This window comes from Myotis lucifugus, unplaced genomic scaffold (genome assembly GCF_000147115.1).
Source record: "Myotis lucifugus unplaced genomic scaffold, Myoluc2.0 scaffold_451, whole genome shotgun sequence".
In the NCBI taxonomy this organism is placed as follows: domain Eukaryota; kingdom Metazoa; phylum Chordata; class Mammalia; order Chiroptera; family Vespertilionidae; genus Myotis; species Myotis lucifugus.
The window spans coordinates 5649-26454 of record NW_005871499.1 but is presented as its reverse complement, the minus strand read 5'-3'; the positions used below and the strand labels follow the sequence as shown (position 1 = coordinate 26454).

General features: G+C 39.9%; 1 protein-coding gene and 1 non-coding gene across 2 annotated transcripts; both read left to right on the top strand.

The window, feature by feature from the left end:
• The first annotated feature begins 887 nt into the window (after positions 1-887).
• Positions 888-7683, top strand: MED21 (mediator complex subunit 21). The gene is made up of 4 exons (XM_006102983.3): positions 888-985; positions 4837-4951; positions 5760-5860; positions 7177-7683. The coding sequence occupies exons 1-4, from the start codon at positions 944-946 to the stop codon at positions 7348-7350; spliced, it is 432 nt and encodes a 143-aa protein (XP_006103045.1). The 5' UTR covers positions 888-943; the 3' UTR covers positions 7351-7683.
• A 7463-nt stretch (positions 7684-15146) lies between these two features.
• Positions 15147-15253, top strand: LOC111823298. The gene has a single exon (XR_002826323.1). It is a non-coding gene; the product is annotated as a U6 spliceosomal RNA (small nuclear RNA).
• Positions 15254-20806: the final 5553 nt, after the last annotated feature.

Here is a 20806-nt window from a genome sequence, read left to right as displayed (position 1 = left end):
TCACACAAACAAGAGATGGGTATTAGCTGCTACACTCACATCTTACCCGCTAACTCCAAATGCTCTTCTCACTTCTGCGAACGGAGACCTTCCTTCTCTGTACTCTTCCAACACAGGCAATACCGCTCACTTTGTACTTAATTGTTTCAGTCAGTTTCCCCAGCACACACTCAGAATTAAAGCACACACCCAGTCTCCACTCGGAAAAAGGCCTTTCTCAAAAACAACAGAGGAGGCACCCTAACCCAGCCATTCCGGATATTCGGGTGATTTTTAATTTGTATTTGTTGAGGTCTAAGTCAGTATTGTGACTCTCAAGTATTCTTGAGTTGTTTGCTGTGTATGTTTTGTGGTTCATCTAGAAAGCAAAAGCAATGTAAAATAAATACTCAAGTAGATGTTTAAAAAGGAATACATGGGCCGGGCTGGCATGGCTCAGTGGTTGAGCCTTGACCTATGAACCAGGGGTTGTGGGCTCGTTCCCCAGTGGGAGGCAGCCGATCAATGATTCACTCTCATCATTGATGTTTCTGTCTCTCTCCTCATCTCCTTTCCTCTCTGAAATCAATATATATATATATGTATATATATATATATGGAATACGTGGGAGGTTAGGGAAAATTAACGTTTAAAAACCGCAGAACCTAATCTCCGTAAAGTGTTTACGACCTAGAAGCCTGGAAAACAGTAGAGTATGTTAGCTCCCAAAGCCAGAGGGCCCCAGACAGCCCCCAAGTTATTGAAAATAGACGCAGCGGAGGCCTTTCTCCATGGAGCTGGTCGAAGTGATGTGAGTAATAAGCCTCAGCCAAGTCCTACCTGTCAAGTTGTGCTCGACTCCACCCACCCCGAGAACGCGGCCCTGTGATTGGCCACGACGCATCCTAGCGCTGCCCAATCGCGTGCCAGCAGCCGCAGCGTCCTTTCACTCAGGAGAGAAACATGGCGGACCGGCTCACGCAGCTGCAGGACGCCGTGAACTCGGTGAGCAATTCCACTCGATTAGTCTCCGTTTTCCCCTTTTCTCGGTAAAGCGAGGGAGGAAAAGGGGCTCTAGAGGCGACACCCGGGAGTGGGAGGGCGGACCGAAACGGCTTCTGCAAAAAGCGGCCGGGCGCGGGGAGCTGGGGCCGGCTGCCCGCGGGGCGGAGGGCGGCGGAGGGCGCGGCGCGGCCTCCCCGCGGGGACGGGAGGTTCTCTGTATCCGGCCTCTCAGACCTCCGGGTCCTGTCCGGTTCTCCGGGAACAGCTGTTTTGTCAGGGATGCTGATAGGATCTCTTCCCGTTTGGGAGGCGGGGAGAAGTGGCGGCCGCGCTTCCCCGCTAATCAATTTTAACCCGCGGGGGAGAACCTGTGCTTTGGTGGTTGGATCAATGGCTGTTGGCCGAGTGTATCCTTTGCCAAAGCTTTCGTGTTGGCGCGGGAGTGATGGCGAGGTGAGAAGTTTTGTTTCCTCTCAGTTGGCACCTGTAAAGACCACGAATCTCGCCCCATGCCTTGGCCACTCCCCAGCATAAAACAGTTTTGGAGGAAAGTGACATCTCAATGGTAGTGAGTTTTCTAATCCTCGTATATTTCCATTCATTTAAGTCTTCTTTAGTATCTCCCCAAAAGCCTACCTCCTATTGAAGGGCGTATCTTATCTTGTAAGCAGCCCCCGTTCCCCCTACTTTCCTCCTCCTGATTGTTGTTCCTGTTATGCCCACGTGGAACATATCTGCAAACCATAGGATTCGTGTACTTATTACCATTAATAGTTAATAGTTTTCTATTGATAGTTATATTTCTCATTGTCATTCTGTTTATACTTTGATGTCCCGGGTAAGATGCCTTTGAAAAGAGAGAGAACATGCTGATTGGAAAACCTGAGTACCCGGCCCCTTGCCAGTGTTTTCACGCAGGCTGCTGCAAAGTTTTGTTGCATGTTTTTGAACACTTGAAGAGTGCATCTGCTTGTGAGAAAGTGATCTACCCCGTGTGTGTATAAAAGACGACCTTTCAAGGCCGAGGGGACCAGCCCCTAAATGTAGATGAATTCACCAAGATAAATTCTACCTAGTGGTGACTTTCCTGGGTTGCCAGACAACCTCCCTCAGGAAGATACTCCTTGGAGGTTTTACAAAACCCAGTCGGAGTGATGCTGTTGGATAGAAATGATATTTAGGGAAATGTTCCATATCCATACCTGTCTTGTAGCCAGAAGGAGAGTGAAAACAAAGTTAATATGGCCTTAACGCCAGGGTTGGCATGCTGGTTATTGGATTTTGGAGGGAAACCTCTAGGTTTACTAGTATTGAGTGCCTACAGTATATATAAGCTCATGTCATGTTTACAGAGAGATGCTTACAGAGTTTACAGTCTGATTAGAAAGATGTCATATACTCAAGAGATAGCCTATATAATAAAGAGGCAATATGCAAATTGACCATCACACCCTCTCACAAGATGGCCGCCCCCATGTGGTCACAAGATGGCTGGCAGGGGAGGGCAGTTGGGGGCGACTGGGCTGGCGGCAACCAGGCGGCAGGGTAGGTTAGTTGGGGGTGACTGGGCTGGCAGGGGAGGGCAGTTGGGGGCGACCAGGCCGGCAGGGGAGGGCAGTTGGGGGCGACCAGGGCAGTTAGGGGCAACCAGGCAGCAGGGTAGGGCCGTTGGGGGTGACCAGGCCAGCAGGGGAGGGCAGTTCGGGCAATCGGGCCGGCAGGGGAGCAATTAGGCGTCGATCAGGCTGGCAGGGGAGTGGTTAGGGCAGTGATGGCGAACCTATTGAGCTCGGCATGTCAGCATTTTGAAAAACCCTAACTTAACTCTGGTGCCGTGTCACATACAGAATTTTTTTGATATTTGCAACCATAGTAAAACAAAGACTTATATTTTTGATATTTATTTTATATATTTAAATGCCATTTAACAAAGAAAAATCAACCAAAAAAATGAGTTCACGTGTCACCTCTGACACGCGTGTCATAGGTTTGCCATCACTGGGTTAGGGGGTGATCAGGCAGGCAGGCAGGCAAGCGAATGGTTGGGAACCAGCAGTCCCGGATTGTGAGAAGGATGTCTGAATGCCGGTTTAGGCCCAATCCCATAGGCAGTCGAACATCCCCCGAGGGGTCCCAGATTGGAGAGGATGCAGGCTGGGCTGAGGAGGGACCCCCACCCCCTCAGTGCATGAATTTTGTGCACTGGGCCTCTAGTTTTAAATAATGTAAAAGCCGTATATGGTTAGGGAGGTATAATTGAATCAAGTGTTTTAGCTGTAAGTGCTGTAGTAAATTGGAATATAGAGTAAATTCCCTAAAATAGAGGGAATCTTCTTAGCATTTATCTGAATTACAATTATTTGTAAAATTATTAAAATATTTTTAATGAGTTTTATGTCTATATAATTTTATTAAAATGTTAACATTATTTCAAAAATTCATTCATAATCCCACCAAGATAACATTTGTTTTACACTCTAAGAACTCTGTAAGGGCAGAAACTGTCTAGTTCTCTGTATCTCTGTAATGTTTATACATATACAGTACATGTCAAAAAATTGATTTTTGATAATATTTGTTGAGTAAATATATCTTGAGAGCTTTTGAAGCACTGTGTTGAATATTTTTTGTGTTTTCTCTGTTCCTCATAACAATGCTGTAATGTGAGAATGTTCCCAAGTTACTAGAACCAGAATTAGAATCCATGTTTGTACAGTTTCTAAGCACTCACTGCTGCTCTGTTACATTTGTAAAATGTGAGCCAAAGCAGCATATTTAGGAATGAGCTTATCACTAGTCAGGTATATATGAAGGAGCAGTAGAAAATGATTAAGTAGAGTTGACTTGTATTATTGAAAGCTGTGAAACAGCCTGAAGAATTGGAGATTTATCTTGAAGCTCATGCTTGGTGAGCTCAAAATGCTTAAGCAGGGTAAAATAACATAGTGAACTAGAAAACAGTAAGGAGGCTATTATAACAATTCTTATGTGAGGTAATTGGTTGAACCAAGATAGCAGCAGCGATGATAGGAGAAAAGGGCAAAATTTGTAGTATTAGCAGGATTAGAGACAAAAGGAAAGTAAGAGCCTGAAGTTGTACTGGTTGACTAGGAGAATCTCAGTACAAATTAGATATTAAAGGAAACAATTGACATTGAGTTCTGTCATTCAAATAATGGCAGAGAAATTTAGTGGAAATGCTTATTCACAGATTGAAAATAAGGAATTGAGATTTGAGAGGTCAGGACTATTAATAGAAGTTGGTGGGGAGGCAGGGAGTTTGGAGCTGGTAAAGAATTAGTATTCTAGATCTTCAAAACTGCTTATGGAATAGTTTTAGAGCACCAGGAGTTTGAAAACTCGAGTCATGAAGAAAAACATTTCTAAATATTTAGGTACTATCTTTTTCCCACTATTTCTTTAGACTTGTAACTACGCTGATCTCAAAAAAAGGATCAATACTTGTACATGAGTTGCACATACTATTTTATTTACCTTGGAGCTATACTTAGATATTTGCCAGTCAAATTTGCTTTTTTCCACTCCTACCCAAAAAAAGTCGTTACTTGTGCTGGCAACAAGTATTGGCATGTATTTCTCTTATCATTTTATTACCTTGGGAAGAAAAGAAAAATTATTTTGTATTTCTTTTTAACTGTTTCAAGTAGATTGCTACCAAACATAATTTCTTTGAATGGTCAGAACATTTAATCGCTGTTAATAACTGGCTAATTTTATCCAAAATTACTTTTTTCTGTTTTATTCCCTTGCTCGGAGATCATTATTATAGAAACTTGTTGCATTACCAATAAAATCCTTTATAACTTTGACATGTTTCCTTTGGCTTCAAGCTTGCAGATCAGTTTTGTAATGCCATTGGAGTGTTGCAGCAGTGTGGTCCTCCTGCCTCTTTTAGTAATATTCAGACAGCAATTAACAAAGATCAGCCAGCGAATCCTACAGAAGGTAAGTCGTTTTCTTGGCTTCTCTTAGTTTGATTCTCATATTATTGTAATCTTTTAAAATTAGATTTATTGAGAAATGTGGCTTATTTGTAGCTTTCAAAAATATTGTTGTGTGAGAATATTGTAAGCTTTGTCATAAAGGAAATTAGTTTGTTATAATCAATTTGACATAACATGTCACAGTTCTGTTTATGTCAAATAACAGATTGTTATTCCTGTAGAGGAAAAATTGTAGGAATTGAACTGAATTTTACTTCTGGGATTTTTTTTTTTTTTTAGAAATCAACTTTATTTTTGTTTGTTTGTATTTTTGTTAATCCTCACCTGAGGAATTTAGAGAGAGTAGAAGGGAGGGGGAGAGACACATCAATTGGTTTGCTCCTACACGCACCCTAACCAGAGCCGGGATCGTGTTTGCAACCAAGGTACATGTCCTTGACTGGAATTGAACCCTGAACCCTTCAGTCTGGGGGGGCCAGTGCTCCAACCATTGAGCCAAACTGGCAAGGGCACTTCTGGGATCTTAATAAAGAAGGCATCCCACTTATAGATTTTTTTATTCAAGTGACCACTATATTGCCCTAAGAAGGGATCTATGTTATGGTTAATTCCCAATTTGAGTTAATATTAAAGGGTAATTCTTAAACATGTATTAGGTTTGATGTGTTAAAATTACACATTAATCATTAGAAGCCTAGTATAGAAAAGTTATATATTAAGTTTTCTGGTTTCATTAACTTAATGTTTAGTTTCTGTTTCTGAAAACTTAAGTTTCTCTAATACCCTAAATTAGTAGTGTCTTTTTCTAGAATATGCACAGCTTTTTGCTGCACTGATTGCACGAACAGCAAAAGACATTGATGTTTTGATAGATTCCTTGCCAAGTGAAGAATCTACAGCTGCTTTACAGGTAAAAATCTCTTTTCCTTTGAGTACTTTGCTAATAGGGAATTTGAATTAAAGGAGATAGATTTAATACTGTTTGTTGTAATATTTAAAGTTTAAGATTGAATTTTAAAGTGGGAGTTTCATTCACTGTGGATTAGTGTAGAATGTTAAAGACTGCACTGAATAGCCTATGTAATAAAAGCCCAATATGCAAATTGACCGAATGGGAGAACGACTGGTCGCTATGATGCGCACTGACCACCAGGGGGAAGATGCTCAACGCAGGAGCAGCCCCCAGCCCTCAGGCCCCAGGCCAGCCAAGGTGGGTGCCAACAGGGACTCCCTGGTCACCCCGCAGAGGGAGGCAACCAGCGGCAAGTGGCAGGGCCGGCAAGCAGGTGGTGCTAGGCTGGCCAAGGTGGTGCCAGCGGGGGCCCCCACAATCGCCCCACTGGTTGCCCCACAGATCAGCCCTGATCACTGGCCAGGCCTAGGGACCCTACCCGTGCACGAATATCGTGCACTGGGCCTCTGGTGTATATATAGTTTTCCAATTTTGAGTTATAAGGACTCTTCCTATTTTTCTCAGTTTGGCTCTTTACCTAGCAAAGAATGAGAGGAGGATGGCATTCTGGATGTGGAGTAGAATAGTAGTGTCCAAAAGCAGTGTGGAAGGAGTCATATATAGACATCCAGAGATCTCTAATTAAAATTTATTGTTTTAAATAATTCACACAAGGGCAACTTTTTTTTTTTTCATAAATATGAAGATTAATGCATTAGTATAAATCAAACACTGGTATAATTCCAACAACCCATAAGCATCCTAACAAACCACTTCCCTAAGACAATTTTTTCTTGCATTTCTTTGTGGTTTTACCACTGAAGTATGCATGTATACACACTAAGATTTACTTTGCCTGTTTATGGGTACTATATAAAATGAAATCACATTTTATTGATTTCAGAGAGGAAGGGAGAGGGAGAGAGAGATAGAAACATCAATGATGAGAGAGAATCATTGATTGGCTGCTTCCTGCTCCCCCCTCCCCCTCCACTGGAAATCGAGCCTGCAACCCAGGCATGTGCCTTTGACCAGAATTGAACCTGGGACCTCTCAGGCTGATGCTCTATCCACTGAGCCAAACCGGCTAGGGCAGGGAAACTTTTAATAGTTCCCTGATTTTAGAATTTTTGCCACTGAAAGCTCCCTCACGATGCCTGCATAGTCATTCAGATTTAAAAGTAAATACTTGCCCAGTTTCTTTCTTTCTCAGCTCTTATTAATCTCCAAATTTTTCATTTCTCAAAAGATTTTTAAATTTGTGTCTTATAAAGGCTGCAAGCTTGTATAAGCTAGAAGAAGAAAACCATGAGGCTGCTACATGTCTGGAGGATGTTGTTTATCGAGGGGACATGCTTCTAGAAAAGATACAAAGTGCACTTGCTGACATTGCGCAGTCACAGCTGAAGACAAGAAGTACCCACAGCCAGTCTCTTCCAGACTCATAGTGCCCATACATAGCATGTGGCTGAGGAAAGAACTGTTTCAATGCCATGAAGAAAGAACTGTTTCAATGCCATGAAGAATTCTGTATCAGATTTAGATGTAAGCCTTGCCAACAGTTACAGAAACATTAAGCACTATAACATGTTATCTTTTTCACTATTTTTAATAGCCTTCTATTTTCACTCTTGATAAATTAGCTTGTAAAATTGTGATTGAATCAGCTTTAAACCATCATTATATCATTTTTTATTATCTGAATGAAATTGAGGCAGCTATTGCATTAATGATTATAATTTAATTAAACAACTGTACTATAAAATTCTGTTTTGACATAATGTCTATCTTTATTTTTATCATTCTACAGTCTTTTTACAAATAAAAACATCCCTCAAGCCAGAGGAGAGGTGGTAAGTGCAGAACACGGGACATTTCAATTTAGGTTGGTGTCCTTCTGCCCCTTTAGAGGTCACATTGTAGAAATTTGGAGCTTGGGCTAGGAACGTTTGAAACCCTGTAGCTTTTAAGAAACACAGAATTAGTGTGGCTGAACAAGAGATTAGGTCACTTTTATGGAAACTTTCCTCTTTTTCCACAACCTCATACCCACTCTAGTAGATCGCACTTGTTTCTCTATGGAATTCCCATGCTATTGTGAAAATTTTTCTTCATTTTGAACTACTTTTTTCCTATAACTTTTCAACTTTTCATTCTTCCTCTTAATTTCAGCAGTGAAGTATGTTTCCTGAGTCATCGATTAATTTCTGTTCTTTTTATTTATCTGAAGGTTCTGTCTTCTGGTCTTGGTAAATTCTCAACCTTTATTGCTACATTGTAATCTAACCAGAACATACTTCCACTCCATCAGTTACTTCAATATGACTTTCTCTATTGCACTTTAGTTTGTTATTGCTAACATTTGTGTCAGCATTATCAAGTATGATTACTCATCCAGCTCTTGGATATCCTTGAATCTACTGATTCTCTCCATGGAAAGCTGGAGATAAAATTTAATTGCTTCTGTCTCCCAAGGCTGCATTTTTTAGGATGTCCTGAGCTACATTTCCTGTAATTCGTTACTTATCCAGAGTTTAAGGACGAGCAAGAATAGTCAGAGATTCTCTGTTATTCCCATCATAATCAAGCTCTGCCACAGTTCTTGAAAAATACTGCTTAGAGGAACTTTTAACTTCTTTAATGTAATTTATAGAATCATTAACTTTTAAAATTATGTTAAATGTTATCTATACTAATAGATATTTAAAATGTATGGCTTCTCTCTGACATCACTTAAAATGCATTTTATTTTTAAACACTGGCATGAGGTTTCTAGATGATAAAGAACCACAAAAGAAAGTAATCTTCAAAATACCGAACCCTATTCAATACAATTAGCCCCAAGAGACAGTAGGAAAAGTTGTAGCCTAAAGCTGGTAGGTTGACTACTGTTAAAATATTACCCCTACCTGAAAGAAACTTTATCTTTGATATTGTCCCCCCAGTTTCAGGTATTAAAGAACGAAACCCATAAAGGTTATATACAACAGCTTCTTGTGTCCATAGTTTTGTAGACATGTTTATTGGATCAGGAGATTCTCAAAGCTAAAATAGATGCATAGGCAATGATGATCTTGCTGCCTAGGAAACAGCTTTGGGAAGACCAAAAACTGAATGTTCTTATCTTTCATCCCCTGGTATATCTCTCCCTTCCCTTTTACCCAGATCTAAATTGTTTTAAGAATTGGTAGACAGGCTGGGTAGCTCAGTTGGTTGGAATGTTGTCCCATACACCAAAAGTTTGGGGGTTTGATTCCCAGTCAGGGCACATACCTCAGTTGTGGGTTCGATCCCCAGTTGGGGTGTGTATGGGAGTCAACCGATAGATGTTTCTCTCTCATATTAATGTTTCTCTCCCTCTCCTTTTCTCTAAAATCAGTAGAAAAGCCTGGACAGTGTGGCTCAGTGGTTGAGTGTTGACCTATACACCAGGAGGTCACAGGTTTGATTTCTAATCAGGGCACGTGCCTGGGGTTTGTGGCTTGATCCCCAGTGGGGGGTGTGCAGGAGGTAGTCAGTCAATGTTGATGTTCCTTTCTCATCAATGTATCTATCTCTATCAATAAAAACATATTTAGCCCCAGCCGGTCTGACTCAGTGGATAGAGCGTTGGCCTGCGGACTGAAGAGTCCCAGGTTTGATTCCCGTCAGGGGCAAGTGTCCAGGTTGTGGGCTCGATTCCCAGTGGCGTTTCCCTCTCCCTCTCCCTTCCTCTCTGAAATCAATAAAAATATATTTTAAAAAAAACATTTAAAAATAAATAAAATCAGTAGGAAATATCCTCTGGTGAGGATTAAAAAAAAAGAATTAATAGACATTTGGTCTTGCCCAAAAGATCCACAGAGACATTTGACCCAGGCCAACAGTCCCTTGATGTTTGGTATCATTCAGAACATCCATGAGCATATTTGGTCTGTGCGGAATGATCCTTGATATTTGGGCCTGTCCAAAACATCCATGCTTAGAAAAGTACCCTGGGTTTAAATAGCCCATCAGTTATTTGTACTTTTGGCTTACAGGATTAATATATTAAAAATACCATTGATCCAATATTGTGTGGTGTCTGCTTTGCCAATAATAGCTTTTCTTGCTTCAGAAGCTAGTAATGGCACATGGCATTAGGTAGATGGATTGGCGTGGACCAAATATCGCCATGGACAGTTTGGACACGACCATATGTCAAAGAACTTTGGGCATAGACCAGATGTCTGTGGACCTTTGGACAGGACCAAATGTTCTGCAAGGGTTTGAAGGAGGGAAATCTTAGAGGTGTGGCCATCATCTGTCTTCCCAAAGGACCACAGACCCTGTGCCCTGTTGGAACTTCGTGGAGCCCTCAGGGAAACCAGGGGTGCAAAGCTTTACGGCTTTGTTGGATGTAGGTACCTAAGTTACTATTATACTTGGTCCAATGGGGACAAGGGGCACCTGAGTTCAACTTGAGATCTGGGCAAAGTGACGAGGGAGGGAGGGAGATAAATATAACATTTTGGCCAGGCCCTTGAGGCTTTTCTGATGCACTGTGGCCATGACTTCTACTGTGACTATATTACTGGGATAGACATCCTATACAATTGTAATTCTCCCCCACACAAATGACAGCGAGGACATTCCCACTCAGGACGTAATGTTGAGAGGTAGTAGTGTGACGTAAAACAATCCCCTACCCATCTCCTTGTCCATTGCCTATGGGGTGCCTGGCCACTGACAACTTACTTGAACCCTGTGTTCCTGGAAAACTAAGACAGTTAAACCCTCCAACCTACTGTATGGCAAACAACTACTTTTCCCTCTGTGACTGAAATATCTGTGCATTACCCCTTTGTTTATAGACCCAGGCCCTCCAATTCCCACTCTTGGTCTCATAAATAATTTATCTGTCCCACAGACCAGTTTGGATAAAATGTCCTCTAACTTGACCAAACTTTAGGCTTCTTCCCCATAGACCCTTGTACTGGAATGTGGAATAGTTCCCCCTTAATGACCCCTCCTGAAAATTGACCACAAATAAAAAGACATTCCCTGATCAGTTGTCCCATTAGGTCATCTGCTCATCTTCACACCCAGATTTTTCTAGCCTTGTTTACTTCTTCCTATTTAAAAATATCCCACCCTGGCTGGTATGGTTCCACTGGTGAGAGCGTTGTCTTGTGCACCAAAGGGTCACAGGTTGGTTCCCAGTTGGGGAGCTTATGGGAGACAACCCACTGATGTTTCTCTCTCTTGGTAATATTCTCCCTCTCCCTCCCTCTCTCTCTGGAATTAATGAAAAACATATCCTTGGGTAAGGATTTTAAAAAAGTCTCTTTCCACCTCATCTTTGAAATTTGAGATGCTTGCAAATCTTATGATCAGAGCACTCTTTCTATTGCTATATTCTTTCTGCCCCTGTTTCAATAGTCCTTTCTCCCTATTGCAGTAGTTTCTCTAATAGTCTTCTCATACCTACATCTGGATTTGCTTTCACTTGACACTTTCCTCACTTGTATAGGAAAAAAATCCCATGACACATCACATAGCCACAGGGCTAAGGCTGGACCAAAGAGGGCAGAGGAATTTACTTGAAGTAATAGGAAATCGATCTCTGATTCAGAACATCTTGTGTGCACATCCAGGATAAAATTAATAAAGGTGAATATTACAAACCCAACACTTTAGAAACAATTCAGGGATCAAAGGGAAATCATAATGGGTATAATTCGGAACTTAATGAAAACAAACTATATAGAAACTTCTGGCATTGCGCTAACACAGCATAGCAGACAATGCAAGTATTTTCTTGTTTATATTAGAAAAAATGAAGCTGAAAATTTAAAGTTTCAACTGAAAGAAAGAAGGAAGGAAGGAAATAATAAAGCTAACAGAAGAAATTAAGAAGAAAACCTTACTGTGAGAGAATTAGGAAAGCCCGAAGTTGGGGATTCAAAATGAGTTATAAAATTGACCACTTAGACAAGCTTGATCAAGCATAAAAGAAAGATGGCATAAATAAACAATATGAAGAATTAAAATGTCATATGCATTGATTTTAAAATAAACTTCTTGCCAATATTTGAAAATTTTGGTCAAAAGGATATAGGTATTTCTAGAAAGAGCAAATAGGATCAAGAATATATGTAAATCATGATCCTTCTTTCACCTTTAAGGAAATTCAATCAATAGTGAAAATTCTCCCCAAATAAAGTGCCAAACCTAGATCAGTTTAGTAGTTTTACTAAACTTTCAGAAAAAATTCCAATTTTACACAAAATAGATAAAACTCATTATCAAATCTGACAGTACAAAAATAAAGATGACAATTTCACTCATGAACATGCAAAAATTATTAGCAAGTTATAGCCATTTTATGGAAAGAAGAGTCAATATTTTAAATGTCAATTTTCCTCAATAGGTTCATAGATTTAACATTTTAACTAAGTTTCCAAATAGAATTTCTTTTTAAAAATATATATATTTTATTGATTTTTTACAGAAAGGAAGGGAGAGGGATAGAGAGTTAGAAACATCGATGAGAAACATCAATCAGCTGCCTCCTGCACACCCCCTACTGGGCATGTGCCCGCAACCAAGGTACATGCCCTTGACCGGAATCCAACCTGGGACCCTTGAGTCTGCAGGCTGACGCTCTACCCACTGAGCCAAACCGGTTAGGGCCCAAATGGGATTTCTATGGAAATTGGCAAGTTATTTCTAAAATTTATACAGAAGTACTAAGTTTCAATAGAAGCCAAGATACTTCTGAGGAAAGATAGAATGATAGAGCTTGCCTTTAATAGTAATTAAGATAGCACATATCAGTACAGGAATAAACAAATAGACCAATGGAAGAGAATAGAGATCTAACAGAAATTGTAGAGATAGAAAAACTTGATTTGTGACAGATGCTGTTGCAAATCATTGAGGATGGAATAGAATAGAATTGGTGCTGGGACATTGGTTATATACATGCCATTATTAAAGTCAATGCCTGTGGAGTTTCTTTTGGGGGGGGTGATAAAAATGTTCTGGAATTAGATAGGGGTGAATATACTAAAACACTGAATTGTGTACTTTAAAAGGATGAATTTTATGGTATGTGAATTGTATCTCAATAAAGCCATTACACACACTACACACACACACACACACACACACAAAATCCATGCCGGGTAGATTAAAAACTTATATGTAAAGGGCAAATGTAAAAAATGTTTTTGAAGACAGGAAAATATGACTTTGGGATAGGAAAATATTTTTTAATTTTATGTATTTTTAAAATCTATTGGGGTGACACTTGTTAAAATTATACAGGTTGCAGGTGCACAATTCCACAACATATCATATGTACACTGTATTGAGTGTTCACTATTCCAAGTCAAGTCTCTGTCCATTAAATAGATGCAAAAAGTTCACATCATAAAGGAAAATAAGTTACAATAAATAATATGTGTTAGACATGGTTTCAAACTCTTACACATACTAATTTAGAAAAAGTTAATAGACTCAACTGCATTAAAATTTAGCCCTGGCTGGTTTGCTCAGTGGATAGAGCAGCAACCTGCAGACTGAAGGGTCCGGGGTTTGATTCTGGTGAAGGGCACATGCTCCGGTTGCAGGCTTGATCCCCAGTAGGGGGCGTGCAGAAGGCCACCAATCAATGATTCTCTCTCATTGATGTTTCTCTCACTCCCTCTCCCTTCCTCTCTGAAATCAGTAAAATTTTAAAGTACTCCAAAAGAGTGGAAATGCAAGCTCAACCTGGGAGCAGGCATTTGCAATACTTGCAATTGGACAAAGGGTTACTATCTGGAAATGTAAAACCCTCCGATGAATCAATAAGGAAAAGACAATCCATTAGAAAAATCACATGAGTGGGGGTGTTGGGTGGCTGGGGGAGGGCAGAGGGATTGATCAAAAAAGAAAAAAAAACACTCATGGACATGGACAACAGTGAGGTGATTGTGGTGGAGAGGGGGGCAGGTGGGTGGAGGTGAAGGGTATAGTGGGGATAAATGGTAATGGATGGGGACTTGACTTTGGAGTGGTGAACACACAATACAGTGTACAGTGTTGTGGGATTGTGCACCTGAAAACTAACTATTTAACCAGTGGCACCCTAATAAATTCAATAAAAAGGAAAAACAATAATGCAATTTAAAAAATAAAAGAAAAATCACAAAATACTTAATCATTCCACAGTAGAGGATGCAAAAATGCTCAACCTCTTTGGTAATCAGGAATATTTGACTGGCCTTCCGCATCTTTAGGAAGGCTCACTTTTCAAGACAGGAGGACAAAGCATACTTAAAAGAAAACACAACATGCTAGCTTGATACATTTTATACATTTGGCTATGTGGTCCCTGGGCTTCCACATATTCTCCACCAGGGCTGCATATGGGGCAGGCCTATACATACATGTTTATATAACTTAAAGAAAAGCAGGGAGATTCCACAGACAAATTTCAGGGTAGTGATTTCCTCTGGTGGGGAGAAAGGAATGCCATCAGGGAAGAGCACTGAGGGCCTTTTTGAGGTAGTATAATAATATTCTTTTTCTTGAACTGGGAGGTATGCATTTAATAAAACTTAATATTTAATGCAAACTGTGTTTAAAATCATGGTTTGTATAAGGCATAAGGCAGCACATTTGTAAGCGGCATCAGATATTGTTTTATCTGTTTGAATTTAGCAGAACTGGCTTGCTAGTACCCATTGTAGATATTGCTGGGAGATCTTCCTCCACAGGACTAACCTGCACTCTCCCTTGTATTCCTTCTGAACAGTTCAACAGTAACTAGAACTTCAAAGATGATCTGCTCGCTGCTGTGCCCCTGCTCCTCATCCTTGCCCCTGCTTCTTTAGGGTTATCTTTTCCCCTCTGGTTGCCCAAGGAAGGCCTCAGGTAGTGGTGGGAAAACTCCCTTAAGGCACTGATGCTGCCAGTTGTGGCTTCTGAGACCAAACAGATATCAGTGTTTTACCACAAGAGGGCAGTTTGACCCTGAACTTTAGTTCTATTTAGGAAGTGGTTGGCCCTAACGGGTTTGGCTCAGTGGATAGAGCATAGGCCTGCGGACTGAAGGGTCCCAGGTTTGATTCAGGCCAAGGGCATGTACCTTGGTTGCAGGCACATCCCCAGTAGGGGGTGTGCAGGAGGCAGCTGATTGATGTTTCTCTCTCATCGATGTTTCTAACTCTCTATCCCTCTCCCTTCCTCTCTGTAAAATATATATATATATATTTTTTAAAGAAGAAGTGGTTGGGTGCTCGCTTTGGCAGCACATATACTAAAATTGGAACGATACAGAGAAGATTAGCATGGCCCCTGCACAAGGATAACATGCAAATTTGTGAAGCGTTCCATATTTTTAAAATAAAATAAAAAGAAGTGGTTGGATAGGATGTTTTGTGACTCCAGGGTACCTGGGGATTAGCTAGCTTGGTAACAGCAGCCAGGAGTTAAGATTCCCCTGGAGTCCACTTAAAGCTAGTATTATGATTCTGATTTGAACTAGTGTCGTCCTGGGGCCAATAACTTGAGTCTGATGATCAAATGTTTATTTTCGTCTGAAAACAAAGCACAGTGACACAATTCCATTGGTATAAGACATTTAGGTTCATGATAGAGAAGTTAAGTACTGGGTGAGCCACAAGGAAGTGAGTACTTTCTCTGGATGGTAAGTTATCTTTTATGTGCACATTTGTACATGTCTGCGTGTGTGTGCTGGATAGGCCACACAACAGAACTCTGCTACTTCCTAGCTGGAGGGCAGCCCTGTATGGACAGGCAGTGTAGTTAGTGATGAATAGTGTAGGCATATGCTACCCTGCCTGAGGACTACCCCTTATTAATTGTATGGATATATAGATTGTTTTAAATATTTGTCCAACACAAATGAAACTACTATGAACATTTATGTACAAGAGTTTATATGAACATATACTTTTATTTCTCTTGAGTAACTATCTAGGAGTAGAATGGGTCATATGATAGGTGTATATTTAACTTTTTAGAGAATCTGCAAAACTGTTCTCTAAGAAATTGTATGGAAATAAGACACAAAATAAAACAAACACATTTGTCATTTTAAGGGAAAGGGAACACTTAACAATGACTGAGAAAATATGTATTTTGAAAGAAACACCTCTAATGTAAGGCATTTTGACAATAGATGTTTGGACATATTTCCATCCTTATGGGATTTTGTTGCCCAAAATTATATATATCGGACTGCTGGTTTCGGCCTGATCCCCGCAGGCAAGGCCGAGGGACCCCACCGGTGCACAAATCCGTGCACTGGGCCTCTAGTATGCATATAAGAACCTTGGTTAATTTCTTCCTGCCCTCCCCCCTCCCCCCTTCCCTCTGAGATTCTTCAGTCTGTTCCATGTTTCCATGCCTGTGTGTTGAGCATCTGCCCCCTGGTGGTCATTGCGTGTCATAGCTACTGGTTGAATGGTTGCTTAGGCTTTTATATATATAGACTAGTAGCCCGGTGCATGAAATTCATGCACATTAAAAGGGAATTAATTGCCCTAACCGGTTTGGCTCAGTGGATAGAGCATTGGCCTGTGGACTCAAGGGTCCCAGGTTCGATTCCGGTCAAGGGCATGTACCTTGGTTGCGGGCACATCCCCAGTGGGGAGTGTGTAGGAGGCAGCTGATCGATGTTTCATTCTCATCAATGTTTCTAACTCTCTATCCCTCTCCCTTCCTCTCTGTAAAAAATCAATAAAATATATATTTTTTTAAAAAGGTAATTAATTAGCAGAGATATTTTAATATTGCTATTTGCCCTTTCTCTATAATAGAAGTGTGAGAGATGAAAGGAAATTAGTAAAATGTATATGAAAATAATATATAAATTTATTAATAAATAAACAGTAACAAAAGGATATAACAACAACAGAGGCATGATATAAAAATGACAAAAACATGATATGAAAACAACAAAAACATGATATGAAAACAACAAAAACATGATATAAAAACAACAGTGATGCAAACAATGACTGATAAAGTGATTAAACTTATTCTAATATCTTCCTGTACACCACATTAAGAGTGAAAACACTTTCAGAGTGCTTGACTAATTTCCCTTGTGATGAAGTATTTAGAACTTTAACTGTAACATCACATGCTCTTCAAACTTGAGAGAAAGCAACATATAACTGACCATGTGCAAAAACGGGTTCAGGTAGGAATATGCCTACTTTGTCTAGAGTTTGTCCTTGTGATTTATTAATAGTCATCACAAATGCTGGCATCACAGGAAACCATCGTTGAATCAATTTAAATGGGAGGCCAGTGTCAGACGGGGACAAATTAATTCTTGGAATCAGAACAACCTCTCCCTCTGCAGATCTGTTAATACTTCAGCTTCGATAATGTTAGGTCATAATCTTTTGATAATAAATCTGGTATCATTACAAAGACCCCATTTACTATTGAGATTTCTCAATAGCATGATGATTGCACCCACTTTCAATTTTAATTTATGACACGGCATTCCCAAAGGAGTAATATTATTAAGAAATTCAATGGGAAAATTTTTCTTTTCAGCATCATCTGTGGAGTCAATGGAATCATCACTCAGATATGTGTGAAAATCTCCATCGTATATATCCAAATTTTCTTCATTTAATTTTTGAACATGCTCATTTTTTGGACAAAGAATTGCACGTTTAAGTATATTTTTAATATTATCTATAGCAGTGGTTCTCAACCTTGGCTGCACATTAGAATCACCTGGGAATCTTTTTAAAATCCTGATTCCTGGGCCTCATCCTCCAGAAATTGTTTCTTTGTTATGGGGTGGGGCCACAACATTAGTAACAAAGAAACAGAATTTGTGGAGGATGAGGCCCATAAATCAGGATTTTAAAAAGATTCCCAGGTGATTCTAATGTGCAGCCAAGGTTGAAAACCACTGATCTATAGATATAGTATTTCCAAAGGTAGCTTCAATAATAGATCTATTACAAATCATTTCACTTTCATGCTCGGCTCCGAGGGTGGGTTCCTGCCTGAAACTTCACCCTCCAGGAAACAGCTGGGGGAGGGTGCAGCCGTTTCCAAGACGACCTATGCAGGACTGACTTCCTTCCGGTTGGTCTTGGTTCTGGCCATGATGTTACACCCAGGGTTTTTATATAAGTAGATATGACTTCTGCTGCATATCCATGTACAATGGCTCTGTCAAGGAAAAAGAACTTAGACAATTTTTTGAGTTGTGAGGTGAACTAGCAGCTTTTTTCAGGGAATATAATTTACTAAAACTGAGAGATAGACTAGTTATTCATACTTAGGTATATTAAGAGATAGTGTCCCAAAGTGAACCAAGAAATCCTGTCACTTCAAGGAATACAAATGATAATATTTGTTGCCAATGACATAAAATTTGATTTCAAGTAAAAATTATAAGTTTGGAAAACTTGTACCTTTCACATGAGCTTGATATCTTCCCAATATTTAAAGACTCTTCTGATAACTTTGTGATGAGTTCAGTCATGATATTAATAATTGTGGTTTTAAAAATATTGTTTAATGAAACAGATCAACCTATGGAAGATCTGAATAGCTCAGCAAACCATCCCCCCCACCCCCAAAATGACCAATGCTTGATGTTACAAAATAATTCACAGGTAAAGTATCCATTCAAATGCAATTGATGTTAATATAATACAGTAAGAAAGTTTACTGGTAATGATTTTTGATTTTGCATTGCAACTAATCTTTTGTATATGCCACGTGCCGAATCTTAATGCAATATCAAAGAAGAATATCCACAATTATCTGAAAGGCTAGTAAAATACTCCTCCCTGTTTAAACTGCATATCCAGAGTTGTTTTTTTTTCACATACTTCAACCAAAACAACATCTAAAGATTGCACACAGAAGCAGATATGACAATTCAGCATTTGTAAAATCTTTCTGTTCTCACTGTTTTTTGTTTTGAAAAACAAAATTTTCATAAAGTCTATATTATTTATACTTATATGTAATGGTTTTATTATTATTTTTAAATAAATTAATACTTTAACAATATCTTAATTTTAATAGGTATAATCCACATGACCAAAATTCTTTGATAATTTTTAAGAGTATAAGGGGTCTTGAGACCAAAATGTTTGATAACGGCTATCTCAAAAAGAAAGATAAGACAGCACGGTACCTTTACCCTACTAAGATTGTTTAAGGGCATAGGTACAAGGAGAAGATGCTGATGTCAAACAGTGATAGGGCAGATACAACAATTAGTGGTTCCATTTTTTTCTCTTTATTCTTTCCTCTTGTGTTTAAGGTCTGTTATGGTTTCCTGTCCTCATCTGAGGACATGTGTTTATTGATTTTGAGAGAGAGAGAGAGAGAGAGAGAGAGAGAGAGAAACATCTATTGGCTGGCTGCTGGTTGCCTCCCATAATCGCCCTGACCAGGGATGGAACCCGAACTGAGTGTACTACAGGTATGTGCCCTGACTGTAACCTTTTGGTGTATGGGCCGACACTCCAACCAACTAAACCACCTGGCGAGGGCTATGGTTTCCTTTATCTTTTTATTTTTTTTCCAATCCTCATCTGAGAAATGAGGCTATTTTTTCCATTGAATTTTTTAGAGAGAGTAAAAGGGAGGGGAGAGGGGGAGAGACAAAGAGGAAGAGAGAGAAACATCGATTGGTTGCCTTCCACATGCACCTTGACCCAGGACAGGGATCGAACCTGCAACCCAGGTACATGTCCTTGACTGGAATTGAGCACATGACCCTCCGGTGCACAGGCTGACGCTCTGACCACTGAGCAAGCATGTGGCCCAGGGCTCATATTTTATCTTGTTTTATTTTGGCAAGAATCATTTTGAGTGCTGACCGGTTTGGCTCAGTGGATAGAGCGCCGGCCTGCGGACTGAAGGGTCCCAGGTTTGATTCCAGTCAATGCATGTACCTTGGTTTCGGGCACATCCCCAGTAGGGTGTGTGTAGGAGGCGGCTAATCGATGTTTCTAACTCTATCCCTCTCCCTTCCTCTCCGTAAAAAAATCAGTAAAAATATATTTTTAAAAAAGAAACATTTTGACGATATAGATGACCCGTATAAGTCACATAACCCTGCTGACAGTTAAAGTGAAGCACTTTCTTGTAGTTATCCAGACTATTTACAATGATCATATATATTTTTCATTCCCAGGATTGGCTAATATTGGAAGATTTTTTCTTAAGTTACAAATATTTTTCTGCCAGAGTTTAAAATTTCAGAAAATCCTTAGACATCCTGGTCATATCTATGATCTTGATATTATTGTTCTCAACTCACAGTAAAGAAATAGCTTATTAAAAACAAGTCTTTTCCAAAGGGAAACATCCAACAAAGATTGAATATGGACTGAAATATTAAAAGGGTTAAGTTCCATCCTGGCATACTGTGCTCTCTCGGACAGTGGCTTATTCTAAATGCTTCAGCAAAGAACACAAAACAGTACAGTAAATCCCCATCCTGCCTAAGCACAGGGAGGTGCCGGAAGAGATTGCTCCCTCACCCTGGCTGAGGTTCTCTTTATTTACCAGAGGGATTAAACTTAATTCCCTTCATCCGTACTTATTCTTTCCAACAATGGTTGATACGTAGGAATTCAGGAAAGCTTTTTCATTTTTGAGATGCAAATTCAATGTCAGCCTTTTTTTCTTCTTTCAGTTTGGTTAAATGAAAACAAAGGAGTAGTTGCCAACTAAAGCACACTACGCAGAACCCAGGCCTTCTATGGTGACTCAGCATTGAATGGGACTATCATGACTTTGCTGGAAATTAGATGCAGCCACTGAGGGTACCAGAAGCATTGGCTTTAGGCTCAGGAGGCATAAGCTGAGTTTAGGAAAGGCAGACTCTTAGTATATAGCCTCCTGATTATAGCAGCAGAACTCACAATGTAG

What these genes read in the sequence shown, in the direction of transcription:
- MED21 (XM_006102983.3), top strand. Translation starts at nt 944, where the DNA reads ATGGCGGACCGGCTCACGCAGCTGCAGGACGCCGTGAACTCG. An exon ending in GCCAGCGAATCCTACAGAAG is followed by an intron (nt 4,952 to 5,759) that starts GTAAGTCGTTTT and finishes GTCTTTTTCTAG; the next exon opens with AATATGCACAGCTTTTTGCT. An exon ending in AATCTACAGCTGCTTTACAG is followed by an intron (nt 5,861 to 7,176) that starts GTAAAAATCTCT and finishes TGTCTTATAAAG; the next exon opens with GCTGCAAGCTTGTATAAGCT.